General features: G+C 47.6%; 1 protein-coding gene across 3 annotated transcripts in view; it reads right to left on the bottom strand.

Moving 5' to 3' along the window:
• Acly (ATP citrate lyase) overlaps positions 1-15,417 on the bottom strand; it is a 51,393-nt gene extending 35,976 nt beyond the window's left edge. For 2 of the 3 annotated variants that reach the window (XM_070028043.1, XM_070028044.1), the window contains exons 1-9: positions 15,211-15,417; positions 9,531-9,712; positions 8,150-8,272; positions 6,262-6,324; positions 5,634-5,824; positions 5,169-5,248; positions 3,075-3,205; positions 1,606-1,724; positions 608-744 (exon numbers count right to left, since the gene is read on the bottom strand). In XM_070028043.1, coding sequence (XP_069884144.1) covers positions 608-744; positions 1,606-1,724; positions 3,075-3,205; positions 5,169-5,248; positions 5,634-5,824; positions 6,262-6,324; positions 8,150-8,272; positions 9,531-9,689 — 1,003 coding nt within the window. In that variant the 5' untranslated portion in view covers positions 9,690-9,712; positions 15,211-15,417. Of the gene's footprint in view, positions 1-607; positions 745-1,605; positions 1,725-3,074; positions 3,206-5,168; positions 5,249-5,633; positions 5,825-6,261; positions 6,325-8,149; positions 8,273-9,530; positions 9,726-15,210 lie in introns of those variants that run through there. The other variant, XM_070028045.1, reaches the window with a different exon arrangement.
• Positions 15,418-27,584: the final 12,167 nt, after the last annotated feature.

The raw sequence follows: 27,584 nt of genomic DNA, 5'->3' as shown, positions 1-27,584 counted from the left end.
GTAAAGAGGCATCAGAGAGTGAGCCCAATGGTCTCTCCTGACGTCCTTAACTCTCTATTACCCATACAATACAGCAGTGATCATCCAGACCTACAAAATCTCTGCATTGCTCTAGCTGGCATCCAGAAGCCCAGCTTTGTTTCTGATACCTCTGGGGGTCGTAACTATCCATCTCTATCCTATTCCCCCACCGTTCTAGCTAAGGAAGGGGGAACTGGTATATACAGCTCCCTGTATGGATAGAGAGTAAAGGGAGGCTGGGAGTCAAAGCCCAATAATATATGAGTCACTAGAAACTGAGTTTAGAAGAATCAGAGCAAAAACGTGCTGCTTTTCCTCCTCCTCCTGTGTCGTTATCTACAGGGCTATACTATACACAGTCCACTGAGAGCCCCTATCTGACTACTGAGGTCATTGACCATTTGCAGTGGGGGAAAACTTGAGGTCCAGAATTAGCCCCAAGACATAAAGGACCAGGATCTTAGCTCCAGTGACAACTAGCCCAAAACTGGTCCTGTCCAGTGGAAGGGTATATGTGTGTGTATGTGTTTGTGTATGTGTATGCGTGTGCATGCACATGTGCATGCATACACACATTGGTGCTCACCATCTGGGTGCTTCTCTCGGGTCATGAGGGAGAGGATGGTCTTGGCGTAGTCATAGGTCTGCTGCTCACTGGGGGCGCCCGAGTACTCCCCATAGTTAGCCAGCTCATTGACACCCCCTAGATCGCAGATGGTATCACTGCCAGAGGGATACACGAGTCAGTATTGGCTAGGGGAAGAGGAGGGCAGCTGAGTACCTGGCCTCTCCCCCAATCCCCTACACTCAATTCTCAAGCACTGAAGTTAGTCTGTGGAACAGTCTCTTGGACCTACAACCTCAAACCCTGCTGTCCCTGTACCCGTTCCCCCTCCAACCCCACTTCCCGGGCCAGCCTCACTTGAAGGTCAATGCATTCCATGAGGCTTTTATGGGCAGTACACTCAGCCAACCCTTGGACTGTATGGCCTTGGGCAGATAGCATTGATTAAAGGTACAGTAAGCACCTGGCCAACAAAAAGACATTAATACAAGAGTCCCCCACAGACTGCCCAATGAAGAGCTATACTAGAGCCAGAGCAGCTGCCAGCCAGAAGGGACTGCGGCGGATCATATATCTACCCTGGGTAGACATCTACCCTGCTTTTGAGAATCTAATCACTTGCAAAGAGTATGGTAAAGAAGTACAAAGGTTTGCATAGGTATAAAAATGCCTGGGAGAACACAGAAAAACATGTTCCTCACCAGGATGGCCAGGTGAAGAAATGAACCAGTCAGCTTTTTCACCTTCGAACTCATTTTCAGTATGTAATACTTTTAGGTGGGGTATATGTCACTGCTTATAAAAATTAAAATCCACAAGCATGACATCATTTTGAAGCAAACAAGGTTGCAGAGGATGCTATACAGGGCGGGCCTTTACCAGAACCCCTCAAAGCTTTCTGGGATATCACTGGTTTCATCTGTTCTCCACGTTCCTGGACAAAACCAAGGCCAGAAACCCAGGCCCCACACCCTGGCCCCTCATGCTGGTGGTTGGGTATAATTGGCCCCTTCTGTCACCTGTAGACGACGGAGGCACCACCCCCAGCCACCATGGTCCAGATCCTCCCCTTAGGGTTCAGCAAGGTCAGCTTCAGGCTTGCCCCACTTTTGGCATCCAGGTCTGCAATGTAGGCTTCCTAGACACCAGAAAGCAACAGGTAGCTGTTGGGATACCCCTTGAATAAGGTCCCAGATCCCAGGACCATACCCTCTTCCCTAGAAACACATTAAGAGGTCAATGTTCATTAATTGCCTTAATGGGGTAGGGGAAAAAGGACTATGCAAGACCCTAGATGTCTAGGATAAAATATAATGGTTGCCAGGTGCTGGTGGCTCATACCTATAATCCTAACTACTCAGGATCTGAGATCTGAAGTCTGAAGCCAGCTGGGCAAAAAAGTCTGTGAGACTCTTATCTCCAATTAACCACCAAAAAGTTGGAAGTAGAGCTGTGGCTCAAGTGCCAGGGTGTCAGCCATGAGCCACAAAGCCAAGCATGAGCACAAACAAGCTCTCAAGTTCAAGCCACAGTGCCAGCAAAAAAAAAAAAAACTATAGATAGTGTCACGCAGGGCACTGGTGGCTCATGCCTATAATCCTACCTACTCAGGAGGTGGAGATCTAAGGATCTCAGTTCAAAACTAGCTTGGGCAAGAAAGTCTGTGAGACTCTACCTCCAATTAACCACCAGAAAACTGGAAGTGGAGCTGTGGCTCAAGTGGTAGAACACCAGTCTTCAGCAAAAGAGCTCAGGGACAATGTACCAAAAAAAAAAAAAAAAGAGATGGTCTCAGAGTTGGGAGTGGTAGAACACCTGCCCAGCAAGTACAAGACCCTGAGTTTAAGCTCAAGTTATGCAGAATAAGCAAAACAAATCATAACATGATGGCTCCTTCCAGTACCAAACTCACTCACAGCCATAGTCACTGCCTAAGGACCAACTTACCAACTCCATTCCCTGACTTCAAATCATTGGTGCTCTGCTCAAGTCCCTGGCCACTCTGGTTCTACTATACCCCCACCCTCCCTCTCTAGTATTTGTCTGTCTGCCTGACTGCCTGGCACAACCTATGCCCTCCCAGTCTCACCCTGCTGGGTACTTCACAGAAAGCCTGATCCTGCTGGGAGGACTTCTCAGAGGATGGGAAGGAAAGGAGCAATTAAAATTCTCAGCGAGTGGCCGACAGAACTGCCTTTCCCGATATGATTAGGGGGAGCCACTCAGAATTACCAAGAAACAACAAATCAAGTTAAAAGCCCAGGGAGGTTGATGGAAAGCAACGTCTAAAAGGATTTCTGGCTGGGATTCCAAGGCTTGGCAAACTACCACCCCCACTCCATTGGGATTTTAAGAAAATTAAATGGTTCTTGATCTTCCTTTCCTTGCCAAATACACAGCCCAGGAGGGGACCAAATGTTCGTCCGCGATTAGTCATCCTGACTCCTGGCCCCCATCATCCTCCATCTCCTCTTGAACCCCACCTTACCTCTGGATATGCCTCACGCCCAAAGGGAGGAGGAAACTCAATATCGCCCCACTTCACTTTGCAGATGTAGTCAGCTGTGGCATCCACCTTGGCTGCCAAGTCAAGGACATAGACGCCATCTTTGGTCACAACTGGGAGAAAAAGGGGTAATCAGTCAGAGGTTCTAGGAGAAGCAACAATCAACTCCAAAACCCCTCAGCAGACTCCCCAAAACACCCACGATGGAAAGCCGGGCGCTGGTGGCTCACGCCTGTAATCCTAGCTACTCAGGAGGCTGAGATCTGAGGATCGCGGTTCAAAGCCAGCCCGGGCAGGAGAGACCATGAGACTCCTATCTCCAATAAAACCACCAGAAAACCAGAAGTGGCGCTGTAGCTCAAGTGGTAGAGCGCTCACCTTGAGCTGAAGAGCTAAGGGACAATGCCCAGGCCCAGAGTTCAAGCCCCACGACCGACAAAAAAAAAAAAAAAAAACACTCACGATGGGGTGGGTCCCCCACGAAAGGAAAAGTAAGTTTTACAAGAATATTCCTCAACAGGACAGGGAGAGCTTTTGTTAGTTACCACGGCAATGTTCAGACATCTTGATCGAATGCTATATACTCCCTGCTTTAAATATCCAACTATTCACCCATCCATGGTCCTGCCATTAAAAAAAAGTATTGCCGGGTGCCGGTGGCTCACACCTGTAATCCTAGCTACTCAGGAGGCTGAGATCTGAGGATCACAATTCAAAGCCAGCCCGGGCAGGAAAGTCCATGAGACTCTTATCTCCAATAAACCACTAGAAAACCGGAATTGGTGCTGTAGCTCAAGTGGTAGAGCACTCGCCTTGAGCTGAAGAGCTCAGGGACAGCGCCCAAGCCCAGAGTTCAAGCCCTACGACCAACCAAAAAAGAAAAAAAAAATGTTTACTAGAGGTGTATTCAGTAGTAGATGCTTTTACCATGCACAAGGCCCAAGGTTCAGTTCCTAGCAGAATGGATGGATGGATGGATGGATTGATGGTGTTTAAGGCAAACATTGCTGTCAGAAGACCTCCTGGGTATATATGTGTACTGGGATTCCTGGGGGTTCAGTTAGGGTAAGCTTCAATGTCAGATGGAGTGGAAAGCCATGGGTGCACTGGGCCCTCGCCAGCAGGATTCATTCATTGCCACCTGACTGAGCATCCATCTTCCTTTTCCCCTAGGGCCATTTAGATAATTAAGTTACCACACAACCATCTGGCCCTTTAGAAAAGACTGCATTCTCAGCTGGAATCTGATTTGGTTTTTTAGCTTCCTGGACTTTGCCCTGAGAATCCCTGGCCAGAACCAGCCAAGCCATTCTCCCCCACACCACCTGCCTCCTTCACAGGCTATGAGCCTACAGAAAGCTCTTCCCTGTGTTAGGGGTCAATGATTGACCAAATCCCTGAGGGGGAGTGGGGAGACTACTGAGTGCACCAAGAAGAAGGGCCTGAAGGAGCAGAGGAAGGCTGAGAAGCCTAACCAGCTGACTGGAACAGCAATCCAATGCAGCTGGACTTCTTCACCACAGGAGAAATCAAAGTCAAGGAAAAAAAGTTGGGTTTGTTGGCTAAAAGACAGATAAATAACTCTAGGAAATGGAAATAAGAGGTTTTTTTCCTTTGTTGTTGTTTTTAAAAGAAGGATAATAAATCTTCCTCTTTTTCTAGAGGATGGTACTAGGGTTTAACTCAGGATCTCACACTTGCTAGATAGGCAGTTACTCTACCACTTGGGCCATGTCCCCAGCCCTATTTACATTAGTTATTTTTCAAATAAATTCTCATGCTTTTTGCCTTGGTTGACCTTAGTCTGCAATCCTTTTATCTCTGCCTCCCATGTAGCTGTGATTATAGATGCGAACCACTGAGCCTGGCTTGAACAATTAAGTCTTCTGAGAACTCAGAAACTAAATGAGCTGGAGATCAACATACGTAGGCAAATGTGTGTGCAGCACACATATATTTGTACTTACTGTCCTGTGGAACTCTGGATCTGGCTTTCTGTAGGCAATGAGACCCCATTTTAATTGACCCTTGCTCCCCACCCTTACCCGTACCCCATAGAACGGCATAGCCCATTACCAAGGGGGTTGATCTCGAGGTAGGTGAAGTACAGATCCTCATAGAAATTGAAGAGGCCAGAGATAAAGCTGGCCAGAATTCTAGAGGAGAGAGGGAAAGAGGGACAGGCAATGCATCAGGGAGCAGATTCAGCAGCCACAACCTTACCTCATCCCCCAGCAATCTGTCAGCACTTCTGACAGTCCCACTTCCCGACTCATGCCCCACTGGCCCCTTCCTGAGGCCTGCAGACATTATACTCTCTGGAAGCCACTCTTCAGCCACTGAGGCGGAAAGAAGCTGTCAGGCACAGAGCTGGAGGAGGAAGCGCCAGACAGACAGGGGCCAGGAGGTGAGGCACACTGATGGCATATCTAAGCCAGTGCCCTCACCAGACGTGTGGTTCCAGTCCTTGGGATGGGGCTCTCTCTCATCTGTGTCTAGGACATGCTGGTCTCCCCCTCCCTGCCATCCCCTTCACTCAACTCTTTCTTGTCCTCGGGGGCATAGACCAACAGGTGTTTCTTGATGTCCTCAAGATTCAGCTTCTCGTCCACGCCAACAAGCAGCTTCTGGGCTTTGGCATCCACATCACCCACATCCACTCCACCCTCGTGGTGGAAGAGGACGTAATCCCCTTCACGGGTAGCATAGATGCACACATAGAACTCCTCCGCCTTGCAGGTGAAGACAATGAAAACTGGTGAGGGGCACAGAGCAGGGGAGGATGGGGGCAACCAGCTCCCACCAGGAGAGGCACCCTGTGATTTCATTCCTAAAACCAGCACTCACACAGGGGACCTGTTCAAAACATCTTCCCCACAAGGAATAAGGACGAGAGACAAGAGCGATGAGGCCACTTCTTAGCTAAGCCATTGTAACTCCACCTGGGAGTCCACTCTGTTGCCTGCCCTAATTCTGCCCTCCTGCAAACTAAATCCTTTCCTCTACACTTTTGGACTCTCTGCTCAAACTTTAGGTCTATAGTGCCCCGGGTCTCTGGTTTGTTTCCTTTGACTTTTCTCCATCAGCTTGATATTTGCCTTCATTTTTAAGGAACAGACACAAAGCTCCCAGGAGAGAGAAGACTCAGCGTGGAGTCTGCCTCACATACCTGACTATGGGGGACGAAAGGTTCAATCAGAAAGTTCTTGAGGAATCCTCTGGCCTTGCCGACCTACAGAGAAATTGAGGGAAATAAAGCTTAGATGGATGGCATGTCTTTTATCTAGGGCAGAAGAAGATGGGGCCCCCCCATGCACTACCACTACCACCTCTGGCAAAGAGGTTTTTCCAGAAGAAAGGCAATAGGGTTACAGGTCCTACGTTCAAACCCTCATGTGCTGGGTATCATGGAGGCAAAGGTAGGAGGATCATGAGTTCAAGGACAGCTGAGGCTATATAGCAAGACCCTGTCGGGGCAAAGAAATCCTCAGGAGATGCCTTTCCTCAGCTCCTCACCCTGGGCCAACTACACATTTGCTTCCTTTCTCCCCTGAAGGGTGAGATGTGAACTCAGCATCATCTCACCAGAGAAAGTGCAGATTTATGGTCCTACAAATAAAGTTCAGACAAATCAAGACTATCTCAGAGCTCAAGCAAGGATGTGAGAACTTGCTAGAACAGGGGGTGAACACACTGCTCTGTCTACCTTGAAGAAGGCACTGTGACCCAGCCTGAGGACACAGTCCAGGCCTGGAGGCCCGAGGGAGGGAAGGGGGAAGAAGAGCCAGAGTTTGATTAGGGAAACATCTCCAGACTCTCCTGGCTGAGGACAACAAGCCTGCAGAGTTAATCAGGGTGAGTGGGTCCCTGGCGGCAGCCAAAGCCAGACAGCCCTCATCCCAGTGTCCTGAACCCCCCGCCCGCCTGTGCGTCATTGCTGAGTCAGGGAGCAGACAGTGATCCATCAGAGGTAATGAGCCACTCGGGCCGGGTACGACACTGCTGCCAGCTCAGATGTCCCTGACATCCCCTTCCCAACAGCCAGTGAGAAGGGAGCATGATGTGCTTCCTGTGGACATTTCTCAACCCCCCACAGCCTCCTATCATCATCTCCCCAGAGGCCTGGGAAATCAACAGTCAAATCCCTCTGCCCCTCCAGGCCCATTCCAACTTCAAACATCCCTCTATCCACTGAGTGCCAAAAATACAGAAACAGACATTCAGAGTAGCTTTGAAGAAGCCCAATAAGGGAGACAGATGCCACCATTGTCACCTTCATGCCTTCTTCCAGGGTAGCCAGAGAACAGCCCATCCCTGGTCCACGATCACCCCTACTAACCGAAGGGGCAACAGCCCCTTCAGAATTGTGTGCAAAGCCAGGTGCAGGCAGTACATCCTTCTCAGGCTAAGCCAAGCCTCAGCACATCCTCTTCTCCTCCCCACTTCCTTGGGAAGCGAGGAGGTGACACAATTTTATTACCAAGCATCCTTTTGCCTTCCTAAACCATATTTCACTCTAGCTGTCTTATCTACATAGTTGGAATTAATCATCAAGCACTAAAAGAATTGAATTTACCGTCTAGCATTATTACTATGGCATCCAAGGTTCTCAGCCCCAAATATCTGCCTAAATGATTCTGCATCTCCCTTTGGCCATCTTATTTTTATCTGCCCTTGTTGGTATGCATGTCATCACAAACTACCATGACAGTTGTTTGGAAATTGGAAAGAAAGAAGTTTTGAGAATGGGCCTCAAAGTCACATCTCCATGATCATTAAACAGCCCATTTCTACCTGGCTCTGGGGTCACTTTTGCATTACATCTTGTCTGAACAAATAACAAAGGAGTTTGTATTCCCTGATGCAGTATCTGGGAGTGAGCACCATGGCTGGCCTTGCTGCCTAAGACCACAGCACAGGGCATTTTCTCCCTCCCAACTTCCCCAGCCATGTGACTGGCTGTGGGGGCCAGCTAGAGCTGCTATCTGAAGGTGACCACGTTACTTCTATTACCACAGCTCATCCATCCACCCCGACCCTACATCCACCAGACTCACCGTGGCCTCCTGTCCCAGCCGTGGTTTCAGCCAGGACTTGACTCCATCCAGAGTGAGGTTGACCCCGACTAGGCCAAGCTTTCCCCGTCGCTTGATCAGCTGGTCTGGCTTGACCACTAAGCTCTAGAACAGGAGGGGTTTAAGTTCAGGGTGAGGACAGAGAGAGGAAGTATAAGAGGTAAGATACTAGCGATTCAAAGCACAGACTTTCAAATTCACCTTGCTCCCAAAGTTAAATCACTGTTCCATAAAGACCAACTCCTGAAGCTTCCCTACCCTGCCTCAGCCATCCATATTCAGGAAGGCCTGACAATGAGTAGATGCTCAGTACACAGCCGTTGAATGAATCTTTCCCTTCTCTATGTCATGTATCAGCTTCTTTATCCAATCAAGAACTCAACACGGACCAGCCCATGTTCCAAAAGGGAGAACAGAGACAGAACCTTAGGCCAACCCCATACCTGTGTTTAAACTCTGTCTACAAGAGGCTAACCCATCAGCCCCCATCTCTAGTACCAGGAAATTCGCTACCTCCCAGCCACCTTAGAGAGGAAGGAAACTGTGGGTCCTATCCTATCTCTAGGCCTTGTTACAGAAGTTGAAGAGTTTCTCAAAAACCTCCCAACAATGTCCTATAAAGATCTAAAGATAGAAGCTTTTTCTCAGCCCTACATAAAAATAGGCTACTTTTTTTTTTTTTTTTTTTGGTCAGTTGTGGGGCTTGAACTCTGGACCTGGGCACTGTCACTCAGCTCTTCAGGTCAAGGCTAGCACTCTACCACTTGAGCCATAGCACCACTTCCAGCTTTCTGGTGGCTAACTGGAGATTAGAGTCTCATGGACTTTCCTGCCCAGGCTAGCTTTGAACTGTGATCCTCAGATCTCAGCCTCCTGAGTAGTTAGGATTACAGGCTTGAGCCACAGGCGCCTGGCAAGCTAAACTTCTTAACTGCCCTGATACATTCCTGACCCCTTCCCCTCAGGGGAAGGAAGAGCATATACCTACTTTTTCAAATTGAGCATCTACAAGTGCCAGACAGCACACTAAATGCTTCTTGGATGTTCTTGTTAATCCTTAGAGCTCACAGGGAATTATCCTGATTTGACAGCTGGAGAAACCAAAACTCAGGGGTGTAAAATGGCTTGCTGCAGGCCACATGCTTTGTGGAGAGTTGTGCTTTAGATACCAGTTTGTCTAGTTCTAACCCCATGCCAAAGTACCCCCAGTACACAGGGCCTAGAATGAACAAAGACTCTGCTCAGGCTCCCTGCAGATGTAGCACAAGCAATCTGCATTCATTTGACCTTTAAGCCACCTCCAATAAATTGCTTTGTCTTCTTTAGCGCCTGGGTCTAGATGAAGGGTAAAGGTAGGGCTCACCTGGCTGAGCAGCCAGGGATGGTCCTGCAGCAGGCGAGCCCAATCAGTGTCAGGAGTGACCCGGGCATACTTGAACCGATTCTGGATGGCTGAGGTGGTACAGATGTACTTGTAAAGGAGTTCTTTGCCCGTCTGCTCCGAAATTGCCTTGGCTGACATGGCTGCAGAGGGACCTGCTCTACCTGTTGAGATAAGCTAGTTAGTAAAGGAAGGGAGGTAGAGGCACCATCTCCCACAGCAGGGGAGACCCATTCCCAGTTGTTCTTTAGACAATAAAACTGGATCTCAGCTTTTCTCAAGAGGAGAAAAGGAAGGTTGGGAATGTGGCTTAGTGGTAGAGTGCTTGCCTAGCATGCATGAAGTTCTGAGTTCAATTCCTCAGTACCACATAAACAGAAAAAGTTGGAAGGGACACAGTGACAAGTGTTAGGGTGCTATTCTTGAGCAAAAGAAGTTCAGGGACAGTGCTCAGGCCCTGAGTTCAAGCCCCAGGTCTAGCCCCCTTCTTCCCCCCCCCCCCAAAAAAAAAGAAAAGAAAAAGAGCCAAATGTGGTCTCCAACACCTGAAATCCCAGCTACTAGGGAGTCCGAGGCACGGTAAAGTTAGCAAGGCCCTATCTTAAAAACCAAATAAAGGAAGTGGAGCAGTGGCTCAAGTGGTAGAGTGCTTGCCTTGAGCTGAAGAGCTCAGGGACAGTGACCAGGCCCAGAATTCAGGCCCCATGACAAATAAATAAATAAATAAATAAATAAATAAATAAATAAAGCTGGGTGCCAGTAGTTCGCATCTATAATTCTAGCTACTAAGGAAGCTTAGATCTAAGGATTGCTGTCCAAAACCAGAGCGGACAGTTAAGTCCATGAAACTCTTGTCGCCAATTAAGCATCAAAAAAGTGGGAAGTGGGGCTGTGGCTCAAGTGGTAGAGTATTAGCCTTGAGCAAAAAAGCACCTAGGGGGCTGGGAAGATGGCTCAGTGGTAGAGTGCTTGCCTTGCATGCCTGAGGCCCTGGGTTCGATTCCTCAGCACCACATAAGCAAAATGAAAAAAGTCGGAAGTGGTGCTATGGCTCAAGTGGTAGAGTGCTAGCCTTGAGCTGAAGAGCTGAGGGACAGCGCCCAGGCCCAGAGTTCAGGCCCCACGACTGGACCAAAAAAAAAAAAAAAAAAAAAAGCACCTAGGCCCTGAGTTCAAGCCCCAGGACCAGCACTAAATAAATAAATAAATGCCAAGTACTGATGGCTCACACCTGTGATCCTATCTGCTCAGGAGGCTGAGCTATGAGGTCTGCAGTCCAAAGCCAGCCAGGGCAGAAAGCCCGTATCTCCAATTAGCCACAAACTAGAAGTGATGGCTCAAGTAGTTGAGTGCCAGCCTGGAGTAGAAAAAGCTAAAGAACAACGCCCAGACCCCAACACCACACAAGAAATAAAAATAAAAACAACAAGTAAAAACGGAAGGACCAAGAGCAAGTAGTAGAGCACTGGAGACCATGCATTCAATCTCCTAGTATTATGATGATGATGATACCCCAGCAGGAGGGATGGAGAGAAATATCAAAAGGCAGCTGCACCAGCAAAGGCAGAGAATCTGAAGATGGTGAGGAACACAGAGAATAATCAAAGTGTTAGTTAATTCCCCTGGAACTACTTACCCGAGTTCAATCCTGCTTCTACTCCCTCTGGGTAAACTAGCTCTGCTACAACTACATCCATCCCAGAGCAAAAGTCAACTGGAAGGGGAAGCCAGGAATAGCAGGGGTTTGGTCAAAATCTCAGTGTTGGTCCTGCCTGAGGTAGGCCCAGCCACAGAATCACTCTGTGAGCAGCACCGTCTGAATGGCACAAACTGGCTCTGCTCTCTCCACAGGTTTTTTTTTCTCCTATTCCAACTCGTCACCACAACCATCAGGCCACTTGCCAGTCCAGCAAGTTTATTTAACCTCAAACAGGATCACACTCCCAAGGCCCTGATGGCAGGGGCAGGCAGAAAAGGGAGAGTCATCTTCGAGCGCTTTTCTCCCAGGACTCTAGATGAGTACACACACTGCAGACACAGGGTGGTAAACTACATGTAACCTTGAATACAACCCACCCACCCCACTGAGTCATCCAATGGCTAATTTAGAGCAAAATACACTATGCAAAATAGAGGCCTCTCTAGGGACCACCCTGAACTGATCACTTCTAACTAAGTCAGAGGCGAGGAGGCAGACTCATGTTTTCTCCCCTGGGTAATAGGAGCAGTTATGTGGGAGAGGAAGAAGGGGAGATAGGAAAGGAAACTAAGCTATGCATGCAAAGATCTTGGCCAGAGTCAGATAAGTCATTCATATGTCCCACAAAGGCCCAGGATGGAAGCTGTTGAATTTGCTGGGAGAGAAGGTCAAAAACAAATAAAAGAGGGTGGAGTTAAGGAGCTGGCTGCTAGACATATCCAGGAAGGTTTGTCCCCTAGAAAATTAGTGTCCCAGGGCCACGTTGCACCCTCCACCCCCACTCCACAGCCAACATGCCATGTTGGTAGAGCTTGAGATGCTAATCCTGGCTGAGCTGACTCTGTCTCCAGCTCACCACAATGGTCATATTCAATCAGGTGTCTAGCCCAAAGTAGAGTTGCTGAGAATGGGCTCAGAATCCTTCCTGGTTCTTCTGGCCTTCCCCTGGGATGGCTCATGACTCCCTCCCAAATCAGTTGCAGAAGGAGACGCCCTAACCAGCCCAGCCGTACTGCCCCCACAGTCCTCCATCCCCACCCACTGCAGCTCCATTTCCCAACCTTCTAGATACAGACCAGAAAAACTGGTCTGAAAGCTAATGGGTACACCCTCCCACCCCCCTTCCAGAGTATAGCCCAGGGCAGGTCATGCAGAAAAGAGGAGGGGGCAGTACTGACCACCCTCAGCAGTCCAGACACCTGCAGATGGGATCACAAAGTACAGGGGAAAGGAAGCCCCTCAGCTAAGCTGCAAAAGAAAGAAGTCTGACACTGTAAATACAAGAGTCCCCAGAATCAGGCACCTTCACACAAGATCCAAATGTGGACAGGACAAGGGAAAGCAAAGAAACCTTCAGCAGCTGAAAGAAACCACTATTTTCTTGAACCGCCCTCCCCCCCACCCTCGATCAAATCCCAGATCGAAGAGCTCCTCTCCGAAGGGCTTTTGGGAACAAGGCAGGAGAGAAGATAGAGCAGGGAGATGATACAGGATAGAAAAAATTCACTAGGTTACCAAAACAATTTGCCACCACAGCACTGTGGCTTTAGATGGAGAAGTTAAAACAAAGAATGTATAGAATAACAGGAAAAATCATAGAATAACAGTCTGGTCGCTTGCTGCCTATTGACCAGTGCAGGATGAGGCAACTGGCTCACAAACCTGGTAGGGAGGCAGCAGGGGGAAAATGGACAGACACTTGGAGATCAGGCAAAACATCACTCAGTGGGATCTTAAATTTTTCTTTTTTTTTTTTTTTTTGGGGGGGGGTTCTGGTCATGGGGCCTGAACTCTGGGCCTGGGCGCTGTCCCTCAGCTCTTCAGCTCAAGGCTAGCGCTCTACCACTTGAGCTACAGAACCACTTCCGGCTTTTTTCTTTTTGCTTATGTGGTGCTGAGGAATCAAACCCAGGACCTCAGGCATGCAAGGCAAGTGCTCTACCACTGAGCCAACTTCCCAGCCCTCTTAAAATTTTCTCTATGGCACTGACTCTTAAACTCATTGAAGTCTCACATTCTTTTGAGAATTGGAAGAAAAGCCTAGAAAAATGTGCACTGACCCAACCATGCATCTTTTTTTTTTTTTTTTTTTTTTTTTGGGTCATGAAGCTTGAACTCAATGGCCTGGGCACTTGTTCCTGAGCTCTTCAGCTCAAGGCTAGCTCTCTACCACTTTGAGCCACAGCACCACTTCTAGCTTTCTGGAGGTTAATTGGAGATAATAGTCTCACAGATTTTCCTGCCCGGGCTGGCTTTGAACCACAATCCTCGGATCTCAGCCTCCTGAGTAGCTAGGAGTACTGGCTTTAGCCACTGGTACCTGGCCCATGCATATCTTTTTAAGGTGTTCCACTGACCCTGGGCACATCACTTTAGGTTTGGAGCAACCAACCCCTCGCTGCACCAAGTCTTAGGCTGCCTCTCCCAGTGGCTGAATATGCTGTCACACTTGTGATTAAGAGCTTCCCAGCAGAGCTTGGACCCCAGGAACTGTTGTTACCTGGTAACAAGCAAAATCTGCAAATTGTCTGGGAGCAATCATGCAAAAAAAAACCTGAAAATATACTCTAAGAAATAACTAGGGAATTTCCCATAGACAGTGAGTGCCCCAGGATTGAGTTCGCTCACAGCAGCCCTAAGAGCAGCATAGAAGCAGCCCACAGTTAAGGCTGAATGAAAGGAGCCAGCTCTCCAGGAAGGTTCTTCTGGAACACACTCAGTGGAGAAAAACCACTGGGCATGCTGCTTAGGATCTTCTCTCTTGGAAGGACAAAAAGCATTCAAATGCTGGACAGACACTCGAAGCAGTGTCTATCAGAATAGGGTTGAAAACAGCAGTTACCCAGTGTCTGAGGGCTCTTCCCATTAACACCCCCCCAAAGCTGTTTAAGCTTTTACTTTTTTTTAATGCAAAAGCTATATTTATTAAAACAAATGTTTATAAATCGATAGTGCACCCCAAAGAAAACAGGGTGGGCAAGTTGACGCAGCAATCAACTACCAAGAATCTCTTTCTACAAGGTGAAAATTACCCTTCGAAGCATCTGGAGTCTAACCAGATGATGTTCCTCCCCCCACCCCACCCCACCCAATATCTCAGAAGCAAAAGTGTTGGGTTGGTAGACCAAAATCCTCTTTAGCCAGGTGGACTTCCAGAGACCCACTAACAACAGAACTCCTCGACACAGATTCTTTCTGAGGGGTCTGGAGAAAAGCAGCAGGCGCTGGGACTGGCCTTCTGCCAGCCTACTAAAGGAGGGCGGTGGCGGCATCCTCTGAACCCCCTGGAAGGGATCTTGTCTATGTCTAGACTCCCCGGAAACTTGGGGATGGGGGAAGGAGACGGGCACCCAGGCCATCTGTCGTATACCCGCTGGGCGTCAGCTTTAGAGCAAGGAGAGCCCGGGGGCCAAGGTCCTGGCGGAGCTGCAAGGCCTCAGGAACCCACCCTCGTGGCCTGGCCCGCTCCCTGCACTCAACTCCCAGGACGGCCTTGAGTCCTGCTGGGGAGGGACAGTAGGATGAGTCGCCCCCGTCTTCTTCCCGCTCCGGCATCCGCTGGGGGACCCGGATGGTACAAAAAAGGCTCGATAGCTGTCCCTGGGTGGAGCTAAGGGGGAGCCCAGGAAGCGCGGCAAAGGCAATTTGGCCGACCGAAGAGAAGCAAGGTCCGCTGTAAGCCGGATGCAAACTCCCAGGAACTAGAACGTGGGAGAGTTGGAGGGTTGGCCCGGGGGGGGGGGGTAAAAGCATGCGGTCAGAGCCTGGGTCCGGGACGGAGGCTCACACCCAACACTCCCCCACGCCATCAAAAAGCAGAAAAACTTCTAAGCAGGTGCAGGGAGGGTGCCCGGAGCACCAAGCTAGAAACCCGGCAGGGAGCCGGTGCTGGGCTGAGGGAAGAAGGCAGAAAGCTCACGGATTGTGCGGGGTCCAGCCCGCGAGGGCAGCCATTGCACTCACCTCTCCGCCAAAGACCGAGCGCGGCTCTCCCACCACAGGGCCCAGTCCACAACCACTCCCCGAAGCGCTCCAGCGGCGGGCGGACGCCCGGGATCCGGCTTTTGTCCGGGCCCAGGCGGGCTCCTCCCCGCCCCCCATCGGCTCACAGCGAGAGCGGCCCTGCGATTGGGTACACGCGTTCCCTAGCCTGAGCGCCAGGGCTCCTCCCTATTCGTTGTCGCTATGCCCCGCCCCCTGGAAGGGCGGGGATTCGAGGAGGCTGGGATTTGTAGTTCTTCTCCCTGAGTCGGAGGGGCCGAGTCGAGGTTTGGGGGCGTGTCCGGAGGCGTGGCTTCGGATGGGGAGATGGGCTGGGCTGTTCCCAGAGAAGTAAGGTATGCGGCTGGGGGCCGTCGCCTGATCGCTGCTGAGGCTGGGCCGACCGACTCCCTGGTGTGGTAGTCAGAAGAGGGTGTTGTTGGCCCCTGTGGCTGTGGCACGTCTGTAGGGACCTGGAGTCCCTTCCCTCCCTCCCAAGGGAAAAGCTGACGTGTGCATCGGCCATACCAAACTCAGCCCCACTTATCCCGGCTTTTTAGCAGCCCTGGCTGAGATGCTGTCCTTTGGCACGTGGCCCCGCTCCCCTCCCTGGAGACTGACCTATCAGACTACCCAAGGTGGGATAAGCCCGAGAGAAGGGATGAATAGTGGGGGTAGGGGGACGCCAATCCCCACTGCCTTCTTCGCATCTGCTCCGTTAGCGGGCATCGGGACAGATTGAAGAATTCAAAGGAGATGCCAGTGCAGGGCTGGGGCAATCTCTGCCAGTCCTTTCTCCCACTCAACCTCACCCTAAAACACTGGAAAGAATAAACTGCTGCCTCTCCCTTTTTCTGTAGGTCTCTTGAGCTGCTCCCTGAACATGACAACTGTCTATGGTCAGGAAAGAGGCCAGAATCATCCACTAATCAGCTCAGGTGATAAGGTCAGCCCAGTGTTCAGACAATCAGCGAGCACATAATGTCAAACATACACTGCAACCATGTTGCAACACTCTATGGACAAAAGCTTCCCCCAGCCCCTTGGCTCTCTAATTTTTTTTTTTTTTTTTTTTTGGGTCCTGTAGTGGGGCCTGAACTCTGGGCCTGGGCGCTGTCCCTTAGCTCGTGTCAGCTCAAGGCTAGCGCTCTACCACTTAAGCCACAGCGCCACTTCCAGCTTTTTTCTTTTTGTTTATGTGGTGCTGAGGAATCGAACCCAGGGCATCATGCATGCAAGGCAAGCACTCTACCACTGAGCCACCTTCCCAGCCCCTCTCTAATTCTTTTGCAGCTAGGAATTGGGCAGCTGAGCTTGTTACCCATGTCTGAACCGTTGCTTGATGGTGTCACTTCCTGGTCCTTTCCTTCATTCTTCCTTCTGAAATAACCGTTCCTTAACTGCTCTTGTTTCTGCTCTCCTCCTCTTGCTTCCTCCTATAAGGGAGAAGAGGCCTACAGAGTCTTCTACCACTACAGAAATTAACCTCCACCATTTTCACCACTACCAAGAGCCTCCCCAAATAGCATAACTCTCTGTGAAGGATTATTTCTTCTAGGTAAAGAAAACAATCTCCAGATGTGTGTCATGGCTTAAGCCTGTAATTCCAGCTACTGAGAATGTGGGATTTCAGAAAATGACTGTTTGAAACCAGCAGAAGTAAAACATTATCAAGACACTATCTCAACAAACAAGCTAGGTTGGGCATGGTGTAACTGTTAGGAAACTGTCAGGAGTGTTAGGAAAGTTCAAGTGGAAGAAAGGAGAGAACGAAGGCAGAGACCTCAACAGACCAGAACAGTCTTTAATTATTGCTGCAGAGGGACTCCATGTAACACAGAGCAGGGTTAGAGGGAGCAGGGGGTGTTTAAGGGTGTTTGGGGTTCTTTTTTCTTTATACATTTGAAGGTGAGAGTTTCTCTTGAATGTCTTTGTAGTTGTAACAGACTGTATAACATCCTTGCAGCTGTGGCAGATGGCTCACTTTAGATAAAGTCGGTGGTGATATGATTCTGGGGAGATTTTCAGGAGGGTGGTCAGTGGGCCATGAGAGCAACATTGAGTTATGAGTGCAAAGCAGATTCCCATGAGTTGCATCTCTGTCATCTCAGACAAGTGGAAGTCTTAGGTAGGAGAATCATGGTCCAAGGTCTGCCCTGGCAAAAAGCACAAGACTCTATTTGAAGAATGACCTAAATCAAAAAGCTTGACTCAAGTGGTAGAGCACTAATACAAGGCTCTGAATTCAAAGCCTAATACAGAGAGAGACAGACAGACAGAGACAGAGACAGAGACAGAGAGAAAGAGAGAGAATCTCCTATGAAGGTATCCCAATTATGGCCTTGAGAGATAGCAACTCAGGGTTGTTATGGCTAACCAGATTACTGTAGGTAAGAAAAATCCATCTGAGACACAACTATTCCTTTGGTTAGAAAAATAGGTTTCTGGGAAACTATTTCCACTATAATCCAAGTGGAAAATAAACTACTATAAAGTCTTTGTGTGACAATCTGGCATTGTCAATAAAAATTTTAAATGCACTTGCCCTTTGCTCCGGCAATCCTGTCCCCAGAAGAAGGTACACCAAGGAGGCCCCCAGAGGGAATGGACTTCAACTTGGGATACCAGATTCATGATGTTATGGCAAAAAAGAAACCAGCAAAGTTTAGTAGTAAAGCAAAACAAAGAAAAGGATAGTGCATTCCCAGACATGGGTATGGCCACATAGAGAGAGGTCTGTGTTGAGTTCTAACTTTAAGGTTACTTATAGTCGATGGGGGAGATGGTCTTCCTTTAAATATTCCCTTAGTTATAGCTGGGAAGGTGGCTCAGTGGTAGAGCGCTTGCCTTGCGTGCATGAGGCCCTGGGTTCAATTCCTCAGCACCACATAAGCAAAAAAAAAAAAAAAAAAAAAGCCGGAAGTGGTGTTGTGGCTCAATTGGTAGAGCACTAGCCTTGAGCTGAAGAGCTGAGGGACAGCGCCCAGGCCCAGAGTTCAGGCCCATGACCAGACCCCCCCCAAAAAAATTTTCCTTAGTTATGTGCTTCCTAGGGTTCCAAGGTACCACACACATCCAGGTCATTCATGTTATTATAGCTTTCTGATATTATGGCTTCTCCAGGAGATGTTAAGTCTACTTTTTGTGATTCAAATCACCATTCAGACATGACACATTTTTTTGGTTTGGGGAAATTTTTGTTTGTTTATGTTTTGGTACTATGGCTTGAACTTGGGGCCTTGCTACTTGAACCAAGCACTCAGTCTTTTTCTTTGGAGATAGTGTCTAACTTTCCTGTGCTGGCCTAGAACTCAAAATTCTCCTCTCTCCACCTCCCAGGAAGCTAGGGCTATAGGGGTGAACCACTGTGCTAGGCTTCAAGTAGTTTTCATGAAGGAATGTGTGCCTGATCCCTAGGTTATGATAAACATCTGAAGCAAGGATGGGAGGTATGGTTCATGTAGTAGAGCAAAGGTCCTGAGCTCAAGTCCCAGTTCAATACCCCTTCCCCCACCAAAAAAAAAAAAGTTAGGTTTGCAGCAAGGATGAAAGTTACAAGGAGCGAAGAGGTCATGGTTTTACACTTCAGCAAAGGAAAAATGTAAAGTTCCTTCATGAAAAGAGAACAGTGCTCATGTACTTCTAATCAATGTTCATTTCTGAATGTCTAGTTTCTGTCTTACTGTCTACATGTTTAGCCTAGCCTGCCTCAATTCCTTTTCTAACAATCTATCCTTCAAGTGTGTCTATATATGTGCCTGAAGATTGGGATTTTTGTTGTTGTTGTTGTTTTGTCGATCCTAGGGCTTGAACTCAGGCTTAGGCACTGTCCTTGAGCCTTTCTGTGCTCAAGGCAAGTGCTCTACCATTTGAGCCACAGTGCCACTTCTGGCTTTTTCTGTTTATGTGGTACTGAGGAATTGAATCCAGGGCCTCATGCATGCTAGGCAAGCACTCTACCACTAAGCCACATGCCCAGCCGAAGACTGGGATCTTTGTACTTTTCTTCTTTACTGGCTTTCCAGCATTTTGAATGGGACCCTGTATAGAGTAAATATTCAATAAATATTTGCTGCCAAGTAGCACTCAAACCCAGGTGTTGCTGGAGCCAAGTTTGACTAGACTAGGGCAGGGGGCAGCAAGAAAGTAAGTGTTCAAGAATGAAGGCAGAGAGATGCTGATCAGGCTGCAGGAGTGTGAGCCAGCTACTTCTGTTTTCTAGTTCTCTCTGTGCCCGCCCCCAGGCATATACCTTTACCCGCTCTGCCCTATCCCCTCAGAGATTCCTCTCACCCAAATTAATCAAGTTAGTCCCATCTTCTTATCATTCTGTTATGTGACTTTAAAGGCTTCGAATGTTTTGCTCTTTCCATTTGAATCACCTCCCTTCCCTTCTATACTGGCCAGAAAGAAAAGTCTATGCAGCCTATGCAAATTATAGAGAGGACAATAGATGCTATTTCCATGCCCACAATTTGGGCATTTTCCCTCACATCTAAAAGGCTTAGATTGGCTAGTGACTCCCTCTAGATTTTGAACTGTTTTCGTACTGAGCAGCTAACATTCAAAATACATACACTAGCACAGACTCCTCACAGCAACAACTTGAAGTCAATGTGATCCCTATTTTGCAGATGAGCAATGTGGCCTTTGTATGATTCCCTGAACTTCAAGTCCCCAGCCCTTTCCCCTACAACCTGCTGCAGGAGAGGAGGAGGGAGCAAAAATCCTGACCAGTGAGTCTCCCTCATTTGATTGCGAGCAACTCAAAGTCCAGGAATGGACCTTGTCCAGTTTATTATCTCCAATGTCAAAGGAGCAACGAGGCACATATTAGGCACTCACTGTGTGTAACTGAATGAATTAGTAAATGAAGGAAAGAGAGCTTGGCATGTTAGCATATGCCTGTAATCTCAGAATTCAGGAGGCATAGCCAGTTTGAGACTAGGGTGGGCCACATGACGGGTGAGGAGGGGGGAGAGAGGTTACAGAGGAAGGGTAAAGAGAGGGGGGAGGGTTTGATTCAGGAGGAGGGTCTTTATGAGTATGTCCAGTTCTAAACTAACCTCTGACTAAGCCAGCTGGAAACAGGGTCCAGCAGAGGTCCACCCTCTGCAGAAGGAAGGTATTCTAACTCCTAGATTATTCAACTCTGCCTGGCATTGATCAGCCAAGGGTCATGTATACTGGACATGCTTCCCATGGAGGTTTAGCATCTGATGGTGACTACTCACCCCAGGAAAGCCGGAGTGAGGAGACAGGCCTGCCAATACCCTGGGCAGTGGTTATGTTTCTGGGGAGGCAACATCTCTGCTCACTGTTCTCCAGGAAAACCATGCAACGTTAGTCTTGTTCCTTCCCAGAGTCACACACCCCCTCCCCATGTGCGTGCCCTCCCCCCGCCTTCTCCCTCCCCCCCCCCATCCCCTCCTTTACACACATATAACTTACTCTTGACTTTTGGTTTGGTTTGGTTTTTTTTGTTTTTGTTTTAGTTTTTTTTGGTTGGTTGTGGGGCTTAAACTCAGGGCCTGGACAATGTCCCTGAGCTCTTTTTTGCTCAAGGCTAGCACTCTACCACTTGAGCCACCTAGCTTCACTTCTGGCTCTTTAGAGGTTAATTAGAGAAAAGAGTCTCACGGACTTTCCTTCCCGGGCTGGCTGTGAATGGTGATCTTCAAATCTCAGCCACCTGGGTAGCTAGAATTACAGGCGTGAACCATCAGTACCAGCTACCCCTGACTTATACATATGACACAATTAATCTCATCTCACAATGAGCTTATTATTTGAGGCAGGAAGAAGCAGAGGCCAATGTCTTTCTCTGACACTAACCTTAAAGAGTTTAGGAGGGGGACTGGGAAGGTGGCTCAGTGGTAGAGTGCTTGCCTTGCATGCATGAGGCCCTGGGTTCAATTCCTCAGCACCACATAAGCAGAAAAAGCCAGGAGTGTGCAGTGACTTAAGTGGTAGAGCACTAGCCTTGAGCTGAAGAGCTGAGGGACAGTGCCCAGGCACAGAGTTCAGGCCCCATGACCAGAAAAAAAAAAAAGAGTGAGGCTGGGAAGGTGGCTCAGTGGTAGAGTGCTTGCCTCGCATGCATGAGGCCCTGGGTTCGATTCCTCAGTACCACATAAACAACAACAACAAAAAAAGGAGTTTAGGAGGGCATCTCTCCTATAGGATGCTCAGAGACTTCATCCCCAGCACAGGTTGCATCTTGCTCTCTCTTTCTGATAATTTAAGGAATCCCTCAAGGATGCTTATTTGGGGCTCCTGAATCATAGATTTTCCAAACATCAGAACCCTAAAAGACTTCAGATATCCAGCCCATTTTTAGGAGAGCTGGCATACACCTGTAATCCCTTCACTGTGGAGTTGGAGACTGGAGAATGGAGAATTCAAGGCCACATAATGAGAACCTAAAGTACATAGTGGGAGCCTGTCTCCAAAAGACGGGGCGGGAAGGGGGGCGTGAGGGAGAGAAAGAGAAATACAATCTTTCAACCCTTTGACTTTACAAAAGAGAAATAGGAAAACTGAGGTCCAAAATAGGTGATTTTTCTGCAGATAAAGGTAGATTGATGTAACTTCTCTTTGACCATTTAACACTAGTAAAACTGAAGAGTAACAGCAGGTGGTGCATGCCTGTAATCTTATCCAGCACTCAGGAGGCTGAGGTAAGAGGAGCTCAAATTTTAGGCCAGCCTGGCTATATAGAGAGACTCTGCCTCAAAAACAAATTATTATTATTATTATTATGGAAGATTCACATACTCTAAGATCCTCTGTATGTGTTCTTTAGAGAATCTCATAAACACATGTGACAGGGAAAGCATCATATTTTTAAGCACTGAGAATATAGACATGCCCACCGTTCTGGGCTTGGACAATATGTTTCTTGACTTTCCTGTGTCATGATGACAAGGGGGCTCATTTTATAATTATTTATTAAGGTGTGTATGAATGTTTCTGCATCTATGTTCTATTTCAAAACAAAAGAAGTGGGGCTGGGAAGGTGGCTCAGTGGTAGAGCCCTTGCCTTGCATGCCTGAGGCCCTGGGTTCGATTCTTCAGCACCACATAAGCAAAAAGAAAAAACTGGAAGTGGCACTGTGGCTCAAGTGGTAGAGCGCTAGCCTTGAGCTGAAGAACTGAGGGACGGCGCCCAGGCCCAGAGTTCAGGTCCCACAACCGGAAAAAAAAAAAAAAAAAAAGTAAGGTGTTAATATAAAATGCTAGCCAGGAAATGGCTGAGACAAGCAGAATTCAAGTCCAGGTCATTTTACCCTATCAAGGCAATCTGATGCCTAGATCTTAGCCCTGCTCACTTTCATCCTCCTGCTGTGTCCTGGGATCAACCCTGTAACTTCCAGTGGCAGTTTTTGGGGCTATTTACAAGAAAAGTTGCCATGAGTGTTTACCCACAAGTCTATGTGTGGACATTGGCTTTGATATTTCTTGGGTAAATTTGTAAAGTGGGGAATGGCTAGGTCATAGGGTAAATATGTATTTAACTTTTTCAGAGGCTGCCAAACTATTTCCAAAAATGGTTATACCATTTTTCCATTCCCAAGAGCAGTATATGAGAGTTCCAACTGCTTCAAAGCCCCACCAACACCTGGTAAAGTCAATCTTTTAAAGATATTTAGATGTCAATTAACTTGTATGCACATATACATACACACATACTCATACACACACACCCCTTACATTCCAGTGTGACAAAAACCTTTTCTTCAACCAGCAGAGAGAATTTTTTTTTTTTTTTTTTTTTTGTCAGTCATGGAGCTTGAACTCTGGGCTTGGGCGCTGTCCCTGAGCTCTTCAGCTCAAGGCAAGTGCTCTGCCACTTGAGTTACAGTGCCACTTCCGGTTTTCTGGTGTTTAATTGGAGATAAGAGTCTCACGGACTTTCCTGCCATGGCTGGCTTTGAACTACGATCCTCAGATCTCAGCCTCCTAAGTAGCTAGGATTACAGGCAAGAGCCACCAGCACCCAGCAATTATCTCTTTTTTTTGTTTGTTTGTACATTTTTTATTGTAAAAATGTGGTACAGAGGGGTTACAGTTACATGAGCAAGGCAATGAGTGCATTTCCAATTGAGCATTGTTGCCTCCTCCTTTGTTTTCCCCCGACCATCCTTCCCTCCCACCTCCACAACTACCTCCCCCTTACCGAAGTTGTAAAGTTTGTTTTCAACATAGTGTTTTATACATCTCATTGTTACAATGGGTCAGCCTGTATCCTTATTTTATTTTATTTATTTATTTTTTTTGGTCAGTCGTGGGGCTTGAACTCTGGGCCTGGGTGCTGTCCCTCAGCTCTTCAGCTCAAGGCGAGCGCTCTACCACTTGAGCTACAGCGCCACTTCCGGTTTTCTGGTGGTTTATTGGAGATAGGAGTCTCACGGTCTCTCCTGCCCGGGCTGGCTTTGAACCGCGATCCTCAGATCTCAGCCTCCTGAGTAGCTAGGATTATAGGTGTGAGCCACCAGCGCCCGGCTTGTATCCTTATTTTAAGCATTTTGTTTTTTCCCTTCCCCTCCCTGAATTTGAGAAGTGTATATACAAGATGCAGGGCACCAACATCAAATACAGTGAAATAGGGTTTATACCATGGGGGAGGAACAAACAAAGCAACAAGAAAATCACATGGTACATTACAAATATGTTAGAAACAATAGCAAGAAAGAAAAAAGATATTTGTGTACCTATCTTGGGGTTCATTTCGTTTAACATCATTTTATATGGTCATATGTATATAGTTTTGGCCTTTTCTGCTTGTCCTTTACATGTACTAGTTATCAGCAATTATATCTTTTTTTTGGGGGGGGGTCTGGTTGTGGGGCCTGGGCGCTGTCCCTTAGCTCTTCAGCTCAAGGCTAGCACTCTACCACTTGAGCCACAGCGCTATTTCCGGCTTTTTCTGTTTATGTGGTGCTGAGGAATCGAACCCAGGGCCTCATGCATGCAAGGCAAGCGCTCTACCACTGAGCCACCTTCCCAGCCCAGCAGCAATTATATCTTATACTAGACTCCTAGGGACTCTTCAGAGAGAGGGAGACTAGGCTGGTAGACGTGACAACTGACATCTAATAGGGGATGCTTTTACTAGACATGTGGGAAGAGGAAGATTGAACCCTTGGTATGTGTATTGTGTGGGATTTCATGTGGACCCAAAGCTCTTCATCAGCTCTTCATCTTGCATAGGCAACTCTGTCAACAGGTACATAGGCCTAGACATATAGATTCATCCTTGAAAAACTGCTCCCTTATGGTGAGGAGACATGACTTTCCAGTGGCAGGTTGTGGACATTCTATGATACATATTGATTATCTTCACCTCTATCTCTACACAATGGAGGGGATCTTTTGCTGGCCTCCTACTCCATGATCTGGAGCAAGTCAGAGTGCCTAAACTATCTCCAATTTTAGACAAATCCAGCCTTTTTATCACTCTAAAGAAGATCTTCCTTTGGGCTGGGAAGGTGGCTCAGTGGTAGAGTGCTTGCCTTGCATGCATGAGGCCCTGGGTTTGATTCCTCAGCACCACATAAACAGAAAAAGCTGGAAGTGGTGCTGTGGCTCAAGCGGTAGAGCGCTCACCTTGAGCTGAAGAGCTAAGGGACAGCGCCCAGGCCCACAGTTCAGGTCCATGACTGGCAAAAAAAAAAAAAAAAAAAAAGAATGTCTTCCATAATCTCCTTTTGGTTAAGTAACTTTTCAAATCCATTCCTCAGTTGAGTTATTCATCTTACTGTAGAGCTGCAATGTCATTTTATGTCTTTTCTCCTACAAATTCTTTGTCAGGTTAATGTTTTTGTTTTTGTTTTTTTGTTTTTTTGTCAGTTGTGGGGCTTGAACTCTGGGCTTGGGCGCTGTCCTTGTGCTCTTCAGCTCAAGGCGAGCACTCTACCACTTGAGCCACAGCGCCACTTCTGGTTTTCTAGTGGTATATTAGAAAGAAGAGCCTCATGGACTTTCCTGCCTGGGCTGGCTTTGAACCGTGATTCTCAGATCTCAGTCTCCTGAGTAGCTAGGATTACAGGCGTGAGCCACCAGCGCCCGGCAAGGTTAATGTTTTGTAACTATTCAATTCCAGTATGCATTATGCCTTGTTTAATTTTGTTTGGTGTGCTGGGCATTGCATGCAGGGCCTCACAAAGGCTGGTAAGTTTTCTCTTCTTGAGCTACACCTCAAGCCCCATGTTACACTTTTAAAATGTTCATTTAATAGTGAGCAAAAGGACTGGAGGTGTAGCTCACAAGTAGTGTATCTGTCTATCAAACACAAAGACCTGAGTTCAGACTTTAGTACTGCTCCCCCCAAAGCAAACTGATTTTACTTGTGATTTTGACAAATTAGAATTTTTACTTTTTCATGCTTTTTGACTTCTGTTATTTCCATTTATTTTTTTCCTAACTAATTTTTGTACCTAGTATAAGGCAAGGGTCAAAATTTCTGTTTTTTGTGTTAGTTTGGGGGATATGTTTGTCCAAATGTTCCAGCACCATATGTAGAAAAGATTTTCCTTTCCACAGTGAATTTCCTTGGCAACTTTTTGAATATAAAATGATCATACCTCTCACAAAAAGATTCTAACTATGGACTCTCTTCTATTTCATTAATCCGTGTATCTATCTATGCTAAAACGATTACTACAGCTATAAAATAAGTCTTCATTTGAGCATGGTAGCACACATCTGTAGTCCTAGTGTCTCCAGAGGGTAAGACAGGAGTATTGCTTAGCCCAGGAGCTTGGAGACAATCTAGGGCACATATGAGACTTCTGCCACTAGACAGAAAGGCAGACAGATAGATAAAAATAGTACCTCCCGCCGGGCGCTGGTGGCTCACGCCTGTAATCCTAGCTACTCAGGAGGCTGAGATCTGAGGATCGCGGTTCAAAGCCAGCCCGGGCAGGAGAGACCGTGAGACTCCTATCTCCAATAAACCACCAGAAAACCGGAAGTGGCGCTGTGGCTCAAGTAGTAGAGCGCTTGCCTTGAGCTGAAGAGCTGAGGGACAGCGCCCAGGCCCAGAGTTCAAGCCCCACGGCTGACCAAAAAAAAAAAAAAAAAAGTAGTACCTCCCGGGTCTGGGAAGGTGGCTCAGCAGTAGAGTGCTTGCCTTGCATGCATGAGGCCCTGGGTTCGATTCCTCAGCACCACATAAACAAAGAGAAAAAATCCGGAAGTGGCGCTATGGCTCAAGTGGTAGAGTGCTAGCCTTGAGCTGAAGAGCTGAGGGACAGTGTCCAGACCCAGAGTTCAGGCCCGACAACCAGACCCCCCAAAAAAAACAAAATAGTACCTCCTATGCTGTACACCTGTGGAGTGTAATGGGGCATATATATAATCCTAGCATTTGGGAAGCTAAGGCAAGAGAATAATGAATTTATGGCTACTCTGAGCTTGAGTCCCAGCTAGCCTGGGTTATACAGTAAAACCCTAAACAAGCTTGAAATCTCTGTGTAAGTTCTTTCTCAGACCTGTGCTTTTCCACATAAACTACCTAATTGGCTTCTTAATTACTAAAGCAAAAAGAAGGAGGAGGGGGAGTGAGGGAGGTAGGGGAAGGAAGGGATAGTGGGAGAACAACAAAGTAGGGGGTAACAATGCTCAACAAGCAATGTATTCATGGGCTGGGAAAGTGGCTTAGTGGTAGAGTGCTTGCCTTGCATGCATGAGGCCCTTGGGTTCAATTCCTCAGTACCACATAAGCAGAAAAAGCTGTGGCTCAAAGTGGTAGAGTGCTAACCTTGAGCTGAAGAGCTGAGGGACAGCACCCAGGCCCAGAGTTCAGGCCTCAGGACTAAGAAAAAAAGAAATGTACTCATTACTTTACTCATGTAACTGTAACCCCTCTGTACAGCATCTTTACAATAAAATAAAATTTTTAAAAATTCTGCTGGATTGCACTGTATCTACAAATCTCTTTTGTAGGAGGTGGCATTTTCTGATTAGTTCCACTTTTCCTCAGGAGTGGCACTCAACTGTTAATCTGGTTAGGGAACTGTTGAGTGGTTAGGGAAGGATGCAGCACAGACCTTCCTCAAAGCCTGCTATTTAATATTAAGTGCTCAGTAAATGTGTTTGACTGAATCACGCATATCTTCACATCCCTAGGGTCCTAGTATTTTCAAGACCATTTGGCAGGTGGACTATGAATGGCTTAGAACCCTTCTGCATTTCTCTTAGGATCATGCAGAGAGGACAACAAAGAACTCTTGACTCCAAGTCCCAAGTTCTCTCCACTGGAGGTACTCAAGGCATGCATGCCTTATCCCTACTTGGAATTTTGCCTCCGACTCTTCTTTGTTTTCTTGGCTGCCTTGGAAGGCAAGCTTTCC

This window comes from Dipodomys merriami, unplaced genomic scaffold (genome assembly GCF_024711535.1).
Source record: "Dipodomys merriami isolate MVZ:Mamm:240054 unplaced genomic scaffold, mDipMer1.0.p SCAF_19, whole genome shotgun sequence".
In the NCBI taxonomy this organism is placed as follows: domain Eukaryota; kingdom Metazoa; phylum Chordata; class Mammalia; order Rodentia; family Heteromyidae; genus Dipodomys; species Dipodomys merriami.
Note: the sequence above shows the minus strand (reverse complement) of the source record. Positions and strands in the feature narration are given on the sequence as shown.